Source organism: Mastigoproctus giganteus, chromosome 9 (assembly GCF_048544385.1).
Source record: "Mastigoproctus giganteus isolate SK-2022 chromosome 9, ASM4854438v1, whole genome shotgun sequence".
Lineage (NCBI taxonomy): Eukaryota > Metazoa > Arthropoda > Arachnida > Uropygi > Thelyphonidae > Mastigoproctus > Mastigoproctus giganteus.
Genome location: NC_143583.1, coordinates 106538551 through 106553581, shown reverse-complemented (window position 1 = coordinate 106553581; position 15031 = coordinate 106538551). Strand labels below are relative to the sequence as shown.

General features: G+C 35.6%; 1 protein-coding gene across 1 annotated transcript in view; it reads left to right on the top strand.

Annotated features, from left to right (window-relative positions):
* The window catches only part of ND-PDSW (NADH dehydrogenase (ubiquinone) PDSW subunit), a 95267-nt gene extending 90409 nt beyond the window's left edge, over positions 1-4858 (top strand). Inside the window, exon 4 of the mRNA XM_090381117.1 lies at positions 4519-4858. Coding sequence (XP_090237243.1) covers positions 4519-4628 — 110 coding nt within the window. The 3' untranslated portion in view covers positions 4629-4858. The remainder of the gene's footprint in view (positions 1-4518) is intronic.
* Positions 4859-15031: the final 10173 nt, after the last annotated feature.

The following is a 15031-nucleotide window of genomic DNA, read 5'->3' as shown; positions in this document are numbered from 1 at the left end:
CCGATATATCTCTTTTGGGGATTACCCTGACTTCTAATCTCTCTTGGCACAAGCACATTACAAATATTGCTTCCTCTGCATCTAAAAAACTTGGTTTTCTCTTTCGCTCTCGGCGTTACTTTTCTTCCAAACAGCTGCTCACTCTGTATAAATCGCAAATCCGCCCTGCCATGGAATATTGTTCCCACATCTGGGATGGTGCCCCCAAAACCTCTCTCAAGCTTCTTGATTCCATTCAGAAGAGGGCAGTTCGGTTAATTAATGATTCATCTCTAACAGAATCTCTTCACTCGCTTTCTCATAGATGTACTGTTTCTGCTGCATGCCTCTTCTACAGATACTTCCATGGGCACTGTTCTTCTGAATTGGCTTCTATAATTCCCGCTCTCTCTTTCAAAACAGTCCGAACACATGCCGCCACCACCACCGCCAACATCCATTTACTGTCCAACTTCAAACCCACAGAACCAACTTTTCATCTTCCTCATTTATTCATTCAACTGCTGTTTTCTGGAACAACCTTCCTTCATACGTATTTCCTGAAAATTACAGTCTACAGAAGTTTATGTCCAGTGTCAACAAATATCTTCTTTCGTCTTCTCAACCTCCAACCCAAGCATGGTACTAAGTACTATAGGTTCTAATACCTCTCATGTTTGGGGTTCATATAAAAAAAAAATATGGACATTAGAATTTAAACGGTAACATTTAATGTTTTTTGTATACAAGGCAATTCAAAAAGAATGATACACTCTCATATGTTTATTGTGAAATACCCAGTGAGGTTACAATCATGTAATATCCACCATTCATTAGAAAAACTCTCAAAGTTTAAATTGATGCCGGAAAATGTTTCACTCTTTTGCCATCTTTATACGAAAATGGTGACTCCACAAGAAGATAAATTCTGCATTCTACAGTTTCAGAATTGATCTGCCAAATAGGAACAAAATTTATCATTGGTATAAATAATTTTAAAAAGATGGTTGTATATACAGTTTTGCCATCCTTACCTAATTGAAACTCTTCCACACTGCTGGATTGGATGTACTACCACCACTACTAACCTGTCCTTCCACACATGGCCCTTCTGGGTCTCCAGACCTGACCCCCATGTGACTACTCTCTCTTTGGGGTGTGTGAAGAATGTCATCTATATAAGACCACCACTGCCACATAATCTTTAGGAATTAAGAAAACTGATCATCACAGTGGGAGCAGCCATAAACATGGATGGATTGGAGAAAGTATGGCAGGAATTTATTGACATAACTTGTGTTGTGTGATACAGGATGCCATTGTGAGAGGTTTTTTTTTTAATGATTGATGCATATTACACGATTGTGGGCTCAATGGTTACTTCATAAACATATGAAAGTGTACCATTCTTTTTGAATTGTTCTGTATTATATTTTCAAAAAAAAAAAAGTGGTGGTCCCTGGAATCTCTCTTTTTTTTTCCTTTTTTTTTATTGACATTATTGTGATTTAATGTGACAAGAACTACTGCTTCTAAGGCAAAATTAAATTCTGTTGCATTCAATTTATTATCTGTAAATATTAACCCACTGCTGCTGCTTGGTTGCCATTGACAGAATGCTTCTGCTTTTGTTTTTTTTTGTAATTTGGAAATAAAACCACATCCTCCCATATACCTTTGTTGCCAATTTTCTCTAAATGATTATACAGGTTTTTCTTTTGTCTTTATTTTTTTTTCCCCCATTTCAATATACTTTTAGTTACAAAAAAATCTGTTTTTTGTTCGGTATTTAACAGATGGTAGTCAAATGATGGATGCTATCATTTGACTACCATCATTTGTATACAACCCCCCACTCATGTGGCTTCTCTGCAGAAACTAAAAGCGAACATTTTCAATTCAGTAAAAAAGCTAAAGGTTGATTTTTTAGCTTTATACAGATGTGTGAGTGTATTTCTTCCATTTAGGATGCAAGCAATGGAGGGCTAAGGGTTGCTTGAAAAGCAACATTAAAGTTAAGATTATTTAGACTAGAAAGTAAAGTCATGGATTATGTGAAGTGGAACAGAGGTAGAAAGAAATACATTTTTGATGCATGTTCCTATTTGGTAATGACTACAATGTGTAGACTGAAAAAAAAATACAATATAGAGACTTTAAAAAAGAAAAGAAAATTTGAAAAGGGGAGAAAAAGAAAAGGCTAAACATAAATGAAATAAAACTGGAATATGAAACATATCATCCTTCATATTTTTTGTTAGTTTTTGTTCTCTTAAGTTCAGTTTCATTTTATTTACATTTTCAATGTCTACTCTATATGTTCTTTATTGTATGGTGCTAGGAATATACAGATCGTAATATGTAAATAAGTTTTTTTATTTCTTCTGTTTTATTGCTTATGAAGCAACAGTATTTAATATTTACAGAACAGAATATCAGTGTTAGCTGGGGATTCTTGGCATATCGACTACTTTGGTCATGGTATGATATTTCATATGGTACTAGATCTCTCTCTCTCTCTCTCTCTCTCTCTCTCTCTCTCTCTCTCTGTGTGGCTTAATTTATATGTATAGACTGAAAAACATGAAATAATTCATGGGGGGGGGGTCTTCCTCTGCCTCGGATAAAATAACTATAGCCCTGAATGGATAAGATGTCTTTTTCCAGTCTCATTGGGATTCTAACCCTATCATACAATTATCAAACCCACTGTACTGGCATGCTAGAAAAATACCACACACCTTAATGTGGGCTTAGATTGAAATATTCTCTAAAAAGAATTTGTGTCATCTATATTTCTAGTGATTGTTCCAGGTAATTCAGTCTCTTTGAATAGCTAAGGTTGGTACAGTTATATCTGGTTTGAAACACATCAAATAAATTTTAACTGGTAGAAAATTCTCTCTATTATGAGAAAATGAATCCAGATCAATTTGAAACTTTTTGTAAAGAGATAGTGTTATTATTTTTTTAAACAATTTAACAATTTAATTTGGAGGTAAGTTTGAGGTCTCAATCTAGAATTAAAAGGTTTTAAGATTCATAAATATCTTTAATTTTATTGTGGATATTCTGAATATGCTATGTGATGTAAATTGAGAACCTGCACTGGACTCTCAACACTCTTTCCATAGCATATCGAGAATATCCATAATTTGAGAGTGGAATTGTATCCTCCCATGTACCTTTACCCACCAGTTTTCATCTCAGTGATATAGTAATTTCTTTTTTTCATTGTAGTTTACTGCAAGTTATGAGCAAAGCTTCATGAAATACTGTAAAACCAAGAAAAATATCCAGAATGATTTCTGTGAATAAGTCAGTTAGGCAGCATTACCGAAAACATGGTATTATGCTGGGAGAAGAAACTGTCGAATCTGGTTCCATGTTAATGATCTGCCTGATCATCAACACAAGCAGAACAGTGTGCAGTCATAAATGCATTTGTGAATCACTCATCAAAGAAATCATGGAAATAGTCATAGCTACGTGAAATCTTCCATGCCTAAAATAAGAAATCACATCATCAACTCAGCAAGAAATTTTGTTTGTCTCTTATCTGTTAATAAATTAAGCAATGCAGGCATACAGAAATTATATGAATCCTGTGAAAATGTCATGCAGGAATTGTTAACTGGATTCTCTCTGTTTTTCTTTGAGGTTCCTATCAACCAAACAGCTTCCCTCGGTGTATTATTATTATTACAATTAGCCATATGGTGCAAGGAAGCCTGAGGCTTTTGCTGCAACAGCCAAAAGAAAAAATTCTCAGTTACCCTGAGAGAGAGAGAGAGAGAAAGAGAGAGAGAGAAGAATGATGATAATCAGCTCAGGACCCTGGGTGTGCCAAGTCCATACTCACCAGATGTGGGTCCCCTGGGGATAAGGGTTTTTATGCCTTGAGGTTAACATTTAGGGCTATTAAGTCGGGTGGCTACTTGGTTTCAACAAAAGAGAAATACCTGGCTCATTTTGCAATCAGCATACAGAAATTCCTCAGTGTTTCAAGACAATTGGATTCGTTATGACTTGTGGATTTTACCTGCACCTCTTCATTGACTGCCCAGAAGGGTTCATAAGCAGAAAGTGGCTGAGATGCATTAGCTATTATCACTCAGGCAATAGAATACTTCATTGATTCTCACACAGTAAGTTGATTAACTGTTGTTCATGAATTTTCTTCACTTAAATTTATCACATTTCATTTTTATTTGAGGGGAGGGGATTGAAACCCTATAGAAACCTGTTATACCTTTTTAACCTTTTATAAGAAATACGTAAGTGAAAGATTCAAATTCTTTGTTGGAAGCCATTATTTTGAACTGATTAAAAATTTCATTTTGTTAGCACAACTTTGTTAGTATAAGGGCATGTTTTTATAGTTCAAAATTTTGTGCATCTAAATCCAGTTTATTTTTTATGAGTACTTCATAATTTCTGCTACACTAAAATCCATAGTATTAGGAGACATGTTGTACAGTAATATGTATTTTTAAATATTCTAAAGATGCTGATGCCACAACCGAATTTTCCTTCCAGATGGAGACCTTGGTGCATTTGGAACTGTAAAAGATGCCTATATGAAACAGAAGCATCGTATGGTTTGGGAGCGTCGCCATAGTGAGAATAATCATGCTTCAGAAGAATAAGTTAGTAACTATCTGTTTGTTAACTGTAGTACATATGTAGAATATATTTCTCTTTAGCACTGCATTGTTTATGTAAGAAACAAAAAGGGAAGAAATATATATGAAGAAAATATATCATGAACTAGTTTTGTATTTTAATCAGTATTCTCTTTTCCTTAAAACCTTTAAATGACTAAAACAATTCATAAAAAAATGTTATGCATTTTTACATTAAAATATGATAAAATTGACTAGGGAATGTATTTATTAAGAAATTTGTTTTTGTTGAAGAATAAATTGTTGAAGCATGAGACTGCTTCTCCTGGTTAAAATTTGTTCTACCTAGTTGATGCATACTTTCCCCAGGTATCACTCATTAGAGCACTCCCTCGTAGATGTAGTGTTACCCACAATAGATAAACAGAAATTGTTGACGTTGTGGCAAAAATACTGCATCAAATACTAATTGATTTGTAAACATTTTCTTAATCAGGAGCAATCACAAGATTTTCTAAAGGAAGGGGAAGGATAGCTAAAGCAGTATTCTGGGAATCATTAAGCTTTAATCACCATGTAGCAATAAGAAAACCACATCATTGGTGTGGCTATAATAATTTTGTCCCCTACCTGGGACAGCCCCCCGTGCTTACTGTAATTCTTTATGCTGGTGATCTGTCATTACCATGTTAACACTGCTGCATTCTAAATTTTATACAATAGAACCACTTAAATCAGACAACATTGAGACTCAAATATAATATTGTACAGCTCTGCTTTAAGGAAAAAAAAAAAAAAAAAAAAAGACCACGCCATGTTCCAGCGTAACAGTGTTGTTTCACCACTATCCAATGGTGAAGCAACATTGTCAACTTGTAATTATAGCACATCTCTCATTTCAGAGAACTGTCCAGAGCATCATTTAAAATCATCATCAGTTAAAAATGAAAGAAATTAAAAAATCATACTAACAGTAGTGCAATGAGAATTTCATCATACCTTCCTTAAACAGTAAGTTTCCAAAAGTGAAACTTTTGCTGTTATATTATGATTGGATAGTTTCTTGCAAAACTTATTATAGCATCTTTGGATTCAGGAGGAGGTCCCTATGGACTGGAGATATGTAAATGTTTCCCAAATTCACAAAGGGGGATTGAAGGGTGACAAGTAATTACAGACCAGTTAGTTTAACTTGTGTTCCAGGGAAAATAATGGAATTTCTGGTTAAAAAGGTAATGCAGGATCATCTAGACAGGAATGAACTTATACTGCAGTCACAGCATGGATTTGTTAAGAGGTGACCATATCTGGTCACTCTGATTGGATATTATAATACAGAAACAAAGGAACTGAATGCAAAAAAATTTTCATGTCATATACTTTGATATCAGGAAAGCCTTTAATACTGTTGCACATAAAAAAATAAAAAGACTGCATGGACTAATGTTATTAGCAGAGTCCCCCAGTGTTCAGTGGGCCCATTTCTGTATTTATTAATGATATTGATAAAGACTATATATAAGCATAGTGCGAAAGCATCAATAATACATAGCCAAATCTGAATGAACAGAATATTAGCAAAGCGGCATCGTTTTAAGTTCTCGTATTGTGAATACCTTCACAACGAGTTGCCATGATATTGTACTACTTCGAATAAGTAACACTTCACCTGAGGAAAAGCCTAATGTTACTTATTCTCAGATGGATACCACCACCCAGACGGCACCGTTTCAGAGCTATTTGGCCCTTCTTTGGTGGATGGGTGGGTAGGTACCCGAGTGATGCAATGATGGCAAAACAGTTATGAAGTATAACTCCGCTATATGAGAGGTGTATGATGTACTTAGACAATAAAGCATTTAGGGCGTAAGCCCCAAGAATAAGTAACATTAGTCTTCTCCTCAAGTGAAGCATTACTTATTCGAAGTAGTGCAATATCATATCATGGCAACTCGTTGTGAAGGCATTCACAATATGAGATATAACTTAAAACGATGCTGCTTTGCTAATATTCTGTTCATTCAGATTTGGCTATGTATTATTGATGTTTTCGCACTATACTTATACATAGTCTAGACTTTTCCATAGCTTGAGGCTTACGCCCTAAACGCTTTATTGATAAAGGTATATCAGGCCTAAAGTCTACTTTTGCAGATGATGCAAAACTTGGCACAGAAGTTTTCTCTTGGAACATGAAGTTCTCTTAGCAGTGCAGACAGCTCATGGTATTCTGTCAATGATATATAGGAACATTGCCAGTAAGGAGGAGTGATTATCCCATTTTATAAGGCAGTGCTTCTTGAGTATACTACATGCTGATCTAGAAGCTTCATTTAAGAAGTGTGTGACACTCTTGGGTGCTGAGAAGAGCAACAAAATTAGTAAAGGACACAAGACATTCCACCAAAGATTTCAGTTGTGCAAATTGTAGTGCTTGGAAAGCAGGCACTTACAAGGCGACCTTGATTGAAGTTAATGGGTTGAGTAAACTAAATGCTGATGACAACACAATAATGGAACATAAACTTATGCAGGTTAAATGTATGAAAATTTGAAAAAAAATGGAATCTCTGGTTAAAGAGGTAATGCAGGAGGTCATCTAGACAGGAATGAACTTATACTTCAACCAGAGAGTAATTTCATTGAATGAACTTTCATCTTATGTTGTAGAAGTTGATAGTATAAATTAATTTAAGGAAACATTGGAAAACTATTAGAGGCAATGGACAGATGAGGTGGATAGGGTTTTTTTTTTTTTTTTATGTGATATAAGCTTGCTTCCTTTGTATCATTTGCCAATATTAATTCTATGTTATTCTGTGGTTGAGGAGTGGGTAAAAGATCAAAGCAATGGACTCTACAGAAGGGTTCTCCAAAACAAGAAGTGCCACATAAAGTAAAGTCTGTAACCTATATGGGTGGATATGTTGATGAAAGTTGACACTTTCGATTGCTTCATGGTGTCTGTGATAGACCAGAAATTTTTCAAATATCACATTTTGTATATATAATTCCGTGCACATGTATAATACCACCATAGGGTTATCATATACAGTAAAACCTCAAAAATTGGCATTTAAAAATCTGTCACTGAGTATTTCCCTGAGGGTAGTTGATCATACAATGGCAAAGCAGAAATCTAGCCAAATTTAAAAAAAAAAAAAAAAAAAAAAGCACTTGCAGATGCAAGATTTATGCATTATGTTCCATTAATAATTTCCTAAAACTAATTTTTTTATTTTACATATTTTGTAGACCAGCCTTTCTCAACCTTTTTACCTTGGAGGAACCCTTTAAATAATTTTAATTTTTAGGCCTCAGGGAACCCCCTGCATAAAAATTATATCTACAGCTCATGGTATATTAGTGTGATCAGTAAATTGTAGATATAATAATCCAGTAATAACTGTCAATGCTCTTTTTGAGTAGAGATTGATATTTTTCCGTGTATCTGTTTATGTTGGTCAACTTATTGGCCTACTCTTTTTGTGTGGTTCTCTCTCCACGAAGGAAATCACCTCTAATGCAAATCAGTAGTGTAGGTAGAGGAAACTTCAGTTTTTGCCTTTTTTAATATCTTACTTGATTTTTTTACCTTATCCCAGTTAGCCTAAAATTCTTATCACAAATTTATATTATACAAGATGCTAATGAGGTATGGTATGTGCGAGAGTAGTTTTTTTCCCTCTTTAAAACCAAAAATGACTTTTTAGCCAACCTTGAAAAAAAAAAAAAAAAAAAAAGAACAGGTAGTTAAGCTTAGCTTACCTTTCTTGAAGATCTCTTTCTCTCCTTTTCATAAATTTTAAAAACTCATAAAGCAAATGTAATAAATTTCTGTTAAATTTTGGCATAAGCCAAAATAGGATTTAATTTTCCTAATGGTAAGCTTGACAGATTTAATTTAAATAAAGGTTGTAAATTGATTTTAATTAATGTTATTTACAACAAGAAAATTTATTGACAGTGTTGAACAGTAAAGCTCCTAAAACCATAAGCCAAAGCAATATATGAATAAAAATATAGCCTAAGACAATTTTATACAACACTTTGAAAAAACTTTTTTCTTACTGAGTGATCAGGATCAAATACAAGGTGAAATATAGGATAAAATATCAAATCTGATCAGGCTCAAATATAGGACTAGCAGTTACAAAATAATTATACACGTGTTGGTTTCTTGATCTCTTTTATAGGCCTATATATGCATAAAAAGTGTTATTTTTGAAACTAAAAATAAAGAATGAAATTTATCTCTTGAATGTAAAACCTGTGAAATACTCAATTATGGATCGAACTTCAGATAAGCACACACGGATTTCATCTTAAATTGAAACAAGAAGATTTCTGTCCTTGTTCTTGATGCTTGTTAAACAAAGAAGAAGCTTGCTCCCACATGGAAGAAGTTGAAAACTGCAGCAAAATGTTCATTGCTTTCCTATGAATAGTAGGATATTCTTCTTTCAAAAAAATCCAGAACTTGTGTAGGGGCAGATCAGTAAATCTCATCTTGAGTGTACAATCAGACTGCAGCTCACAAAGTTCTTCTTCTCTCAAAAAAAGAGAGTAAAGTTCTTAGGTTGAGCAGAAGATTCAGAGAAAGGGTCCCTCACCCAGTCACACATGTTGAAAGGGAGAGAAAATACTGTTCACTTTTGTTCTGCAGTTCTTTCAGGTGGTTTTCAATAAGACTTGAGAGTTTCTTGATATCCTTCCTCACTCTTAAGCAGCAGTGGAAACATTTTAAGATTGCCTTTTGCAATGATTTTTCCAAAGATTCAGTTTCCTTTTAAATCCTAGAATCTTGTCACTTGACATCAAAACATTTTCTCCTGGGCCTTGCAGAGACTTGTTTGAAAATGTTGCTAAAGTAGGCTAGTTTCTGCAGCCATTCTTCATCTTTCAAAGCACTCAGCAAAATCTGGCCTACTATTTTCTTGAAAGTACTCTTGAAATTCACCTTTCAGCTCAAATCTCTGTCGAGAATGCTTCCTCTGCTAAGCCACTGGATTTCTGATGTAGCAGAAGATTTATGTGCTCTTTGTCCAGGTTTTCACAGTTTTTTTAAACATTTTCAAGTGAAATTGTCTTTGTTTAATAAAGTCAACCATTTTTGTAGCATCATCGGGAACTTTTTTCTTTTCATCTCCAACAGTTTTTGACACCAGCACCTCTCTCTTAAGAAAGCATTATGATGTGACAACATCAGGATTTTCTTTTCTTTTTTTCTGTTTTTTTTACAAGAGAGGCGAAACCTCTCATGGAGCCAACCATTGATGGGGCACCATCAGTACAGATGCCAATGCAGTTCCTCCAAGACAGACCTTTTGTTTCCAGATATAAAGGCAAAACAGGAAATATATCTTGGCCTTTGCTTGTTTCGGGCAGCTTTTTGCAGCAGAAAAAGTTTTCTTGAATTTTACCATCATTTACAAATCTTACAAATGCTGCAGCATGACATTTATTGGTGAAATCTGTTGACTCATCAACTTAGAGATTAGCATTAGCATTAGTAGAGGCATTTGATGCAAGAAAGCAAGCTTATGCAGCATCAGCCAAAAAAAAAAAAAAAAAAAACCCACTTCCACTTCACCCCTCTGTTCGTTCAAAATACCTGTCCAGCTGAGCCTTAAACTTATTTAGGCTATCAACCTCCACCACAAGGGATGGAAGTCTGTTCCACCAACCAACCACCTGCTGGCTAAAGGCAAATTTCCGCACGTCTATCCTACATCTGTCTTTCCTCAATTTGAATTTATGCCCTCTCAGGTGATTTTTCTGAGCTAGAGGAAGAATCCCATCAGCATTGAGCATGCTTAAACCATTCAAGGCTTTATACACCTCTATCAGATCACCTCGCTGGTGCCTAGTCTCCAGACACTGTAATTTGCAAAACTTAAGCCTTTCTTCGTAAGAGCACCCCTTTGTTCCATTCACTAATCTTGTTGCCCTTCTCTGTACTCGTTCCAGCAGCTCTACATCCTTCTTGAAATGAGGTCTCCAGACCTGTATACAGTACTCTAGGTGTGGCCTGACCATCGCCTTATACAATGGAATAATCACCTCCTTATCCCTGCTGGAAAAATTCCTGTATATCATTGACAATACTCCATGAGCTACTCTTGCAGCCCGTCTGCATTGTTCAGAGAACTTCATATCTGCCTGCACAACCACCCCCAAGTCCCTTTCATTCTCTACCACTGTCAGTGTAGTACCACAGAGTTGATACGTTGCTCTGGGGTTGCTGTTTCCCATGTGTAGTACTTTACATTTATCAATGTTAAACTTCATTTGCCACCTCTCAGCCCATCTGCTCAACCTTTCCAGATCCTGTTGCAGCAGCATAGTGTCAGTAGTGTCCTTGACAACCCTGCCAACCTTTGTATCGTCTGCAAACTTGGACATTAAGCCCGATATACCATCATCAATATCATTTATAAATACAGAAAACAATAATGGACCCAACACTGAGCCCTGAGGGACTCCACTAATAACATCAGTCCACGATGAGCAGTGTCCATTGATTACCACTCTCTGTCTTCTCCCCCTCAACCACCCCTTTATCCATAGCAGCAATTTGCCTCCAATGTCACACTGCTCCAATTTGTGTAGCAGTCTTCCATGTGCAACAGTATCAAAAGCCTTTCTAAGATCCAAGTATATAATATCAAAGTTATTCCCTGCATAAGGGAATGATGTTGTTTTTGGTTTATTACACAAAACCTCTTCAGTGGCATGTCATCAAATACGTTGACTTATCGTACTGTTCGAGAGTGGAACCTTCTCAATTTCTCATACTGCATCTTGTCCTAGCATTTTACTCACTATAATTTTACATGCTGGCATTATTAGGTTCTCACCAACTGTGTGACTTTTCCTTTTCTGGGCAATAAGTTCTGCTACTAAACCTCTTGAATGTGAATTTTTGAACAACGGCTTTACTCTTTGTTTTGAGATTCCAGTAGCTGTTTAAAATAATCAGCACCTTTATTTGTCAAATGGCTGTGATTTGTAGTTAAGTGTCTTTTCAACTTTTCCGGAGCCATAGCTGCATTTGTAAGTTGTTTGCCACAGATGACACACAATGGAATAGGTCAACTTTGATTACCAGCCGAAGAAAAACCCATTGATAAGTAGCTTTCATTGTAAAGAAGGACTTTTTTGTGCCCCTAGTTCCACAAGTGCAGTGAAATGACTCAAAAGATTGTAATTTCTTCATCACTAACCTTATCAGAGATAAGGTTAGTGATGAAGAAATTGTCCATAGACCTAGAATCTTCTTCCATCTCACACCTTATCTTCAAAAATCACCACATTGGACTGTCAGACATGTTTGAAAAACAGAAACACTAATAAAGTATAAAACAGAAGGACATAATAAATAACTAAACGAGAAAATCGCAAAAAATATGAAAACTTCACAATACAATTCACTAACCTACACAATCCATATTATGCAATGTTTACAACAACAGCAGTTGGGGAAGGTAATTCAGGACTGAGAGGCTGATGTCATCAGCCTACTGTTCTCCCCTCCGTACAATACAGTGCTCACCAATTAACAATGGCCTCTCCTATCTTGTGTCAAAAACGGAGAATGGGTTAACCAAATGAACACTGTCTTACTGTGCACTGGCATACATGGCGACAAAGAACCCTCCTAGCACAACAAAGACAAACTTGAACAGGATGCTCCACAACAGCAATAGTTATACCTACCATACCAGAGACCCACCAATAGTAACAGAATTATATGTAGGACAATTCCTGACCATCTCTAGGCAGATCTGCTGAAACCAACAACCACTGATTCAGACATTACCAACTGGACTTATAATACCTGATTGAAATCTATCAGCAGAATACTGCAGCCAAGAGTTCTTGGCGAACTCGCACTAGGCTCCCTTGCCTAGTGCCCTTTAATCATCTTACCCTTACCCCTTTTTCACCTGGTGGAATTCCATTTCACCTTCCTTGGGGATTCCTTCAACTAATTTCCCATATTTCTGACTATCCTCCCCCTTTCTTCTTTAAACCCCACACACTACTTTTTTTTTTTTATGGTCTCGGTCAGGGTGCTCAGGTAACCCTGCAGAGACCAGCCAGAAAATATAGGGTTTCTTGAATTTCACGGTCACACCCCATCACTGCGAGCGCTAGCATCACACAAAGTTCAAAAAATTATATTTATTTTTTTTTTTCAATCGACCTCTCGCAGAACCCCTAGCGACATCTCACAAAACCCCAATTGAGAAACCCTGTTCTAGACTGTATGTCAATGTTGCTATGTATTTGCTACATATAAAATTATTCATTTTGCAACATATTTAATACTAGCTTACAGTATGATGTGTAATAGCACAGTAGTCTGCATTTAGTTTTTAAGGAAATTCGATTATTGAAATCATATTGCACTGTTTATACCTCATATTAAAAAATATTAGACAATAATAACATTCATACCATGGTGGTAGAATTCAAACTCGAACCCATCATTTCTGTGGCACACTATGGCCATAGTTGCCGATGTGTCTAATAAATCCCCAAACAAACAACTATCATTTCTGAGGCAAATATATTACCCACTGGAACAATCTGTTAGTATGGGTTAACATTTTGATGTAATGCTGGTGACTACAGGGATCTTGAGCTGCTGTATTACCTAATAAAAATAACTAATCACCCCTGAATGCCTTGACTATGTGCATAACTTCAAAAAAACTGAAATTTAGAAAAATCCAATATGTGCTTAGTCCCAAATGTGCTGGATTTATGTGGTTCTATTGTATATGAAATTGATAGTCTTTGTGGGTAATACAGTGGTTATAATCACTGTCTTTCCCACATCGGGTGGAAAACGCCCAGGTTCAAATCCCATCAGTGATGTGAAGAACTGTTATGGGCTTTCAAAGAGAGGGTTAATACATTAGATTATGGAATATCTTTAAAGCAGTAGTTACAGGAGCCATGAGTGTATATATACCATTAATAAAATATAGTGCAAGGAAGATGCCAAGATTGATGAATATGAGCTACTATAGCAAAAAAAGATCATGGGACATTTGCAGATAAGTGAAAAGTACAGCTATAAGTTCTCTGTAGAACTACAGTAAGTGCTAGTTATAGTGATCACTGGTTATTAGAATCAGCCACTCAATAGAATCAAATTTCAAAGAACCGATCCAAATTAGTAAAATGCACTATACTTTCATTTTATATACTTTCATTGTTTACTACAATCACATTTTTGGTTTATAACCAAATATCAATAACCAATAATCAATTTTGAACGCCTCTGATATTTTTCTAAAGCACATTTCTGGAGGTCACAACCATAAAACAATAAAAACAATTTGCAGTTTCAGGTTTATTGGACTTTTCTGTTAGTGCAATAAATGGGTAGTAAACTCGATCTTATTCATTTGCAATAATACCGATAGCTGGAATTCTATGTTTTCACATTATTATGGTGAAATGTGTTTCTCCCTTCGCTGAAATCTGCTCTTCATTTCTATATCTAAACTTTGTCTCACTTGCGTGTGTCGTGTTAGTTCCAATTTGTGTGTGCTGTGTGCTTTGTTATTGATTGACGCTTATCTTTCTTTACTGTGTTTTAAATTTTACTACCAAAAAAATGTCAGTGAACAGAAAGAGAGTGAATCTGAGTGTAAAAGATAAGTTACAAATTATAGAAACGTATGATAAATTAAACTTAGGCAATATGTCTCAAAGGGAAGGCAGTAAAATTAGGAGTGCCTCAGTCATCTTTATCAAAATTGTTAAAATCACGTCACACGTTATGTAGTTCCACTAAACACTAATGTGATTAGTGAAACCAGAAAAAGGAAGCGTGAAGGGAAATGTCAAACAGTAGATGAACTCTGTTCGTTTGGTTCAAACAGGCCAGCTCATTTAATGCGCCAATCAATCATAGCATTCTTCTTCAAAAAGCTAATGATTTTGCTGAAAAACTATACAAAGAGTTTAAGGTGATGGATGGATGGATGGCTGACAAGATGAAAGGAGAGGCATGATATTATTTACAAAAAACTTCATGGAGAAAAACAGGACTCCGATAGTTCTGCAGCTGACACCTGGTTGAAAACCTCTTGAAAAACTGTGTTAAGCACTTATAATCCTGAAGACATTTTTAATACAGATAAAACAGGGTTGTACTACAGGGCTACCCCAGACCACTGCATGATTTTTAAAAATTCCTCTGCATCTGCAGGAAAGAAGATCAAGGACAGGATTACAGTTCTTTTAACATGCAACATGACGGGAACAATCAAGATGAAGCCTTTAGTTATTGGCAAGAGTAAATCACCTAGATGTTTTAAAGGAGTAAAACAGCTGCCTGTTGGATATGCCAATAATACCAATGCTTGGATGACAGCTTCTTTATTTGAAGATTATCTTCATAAATG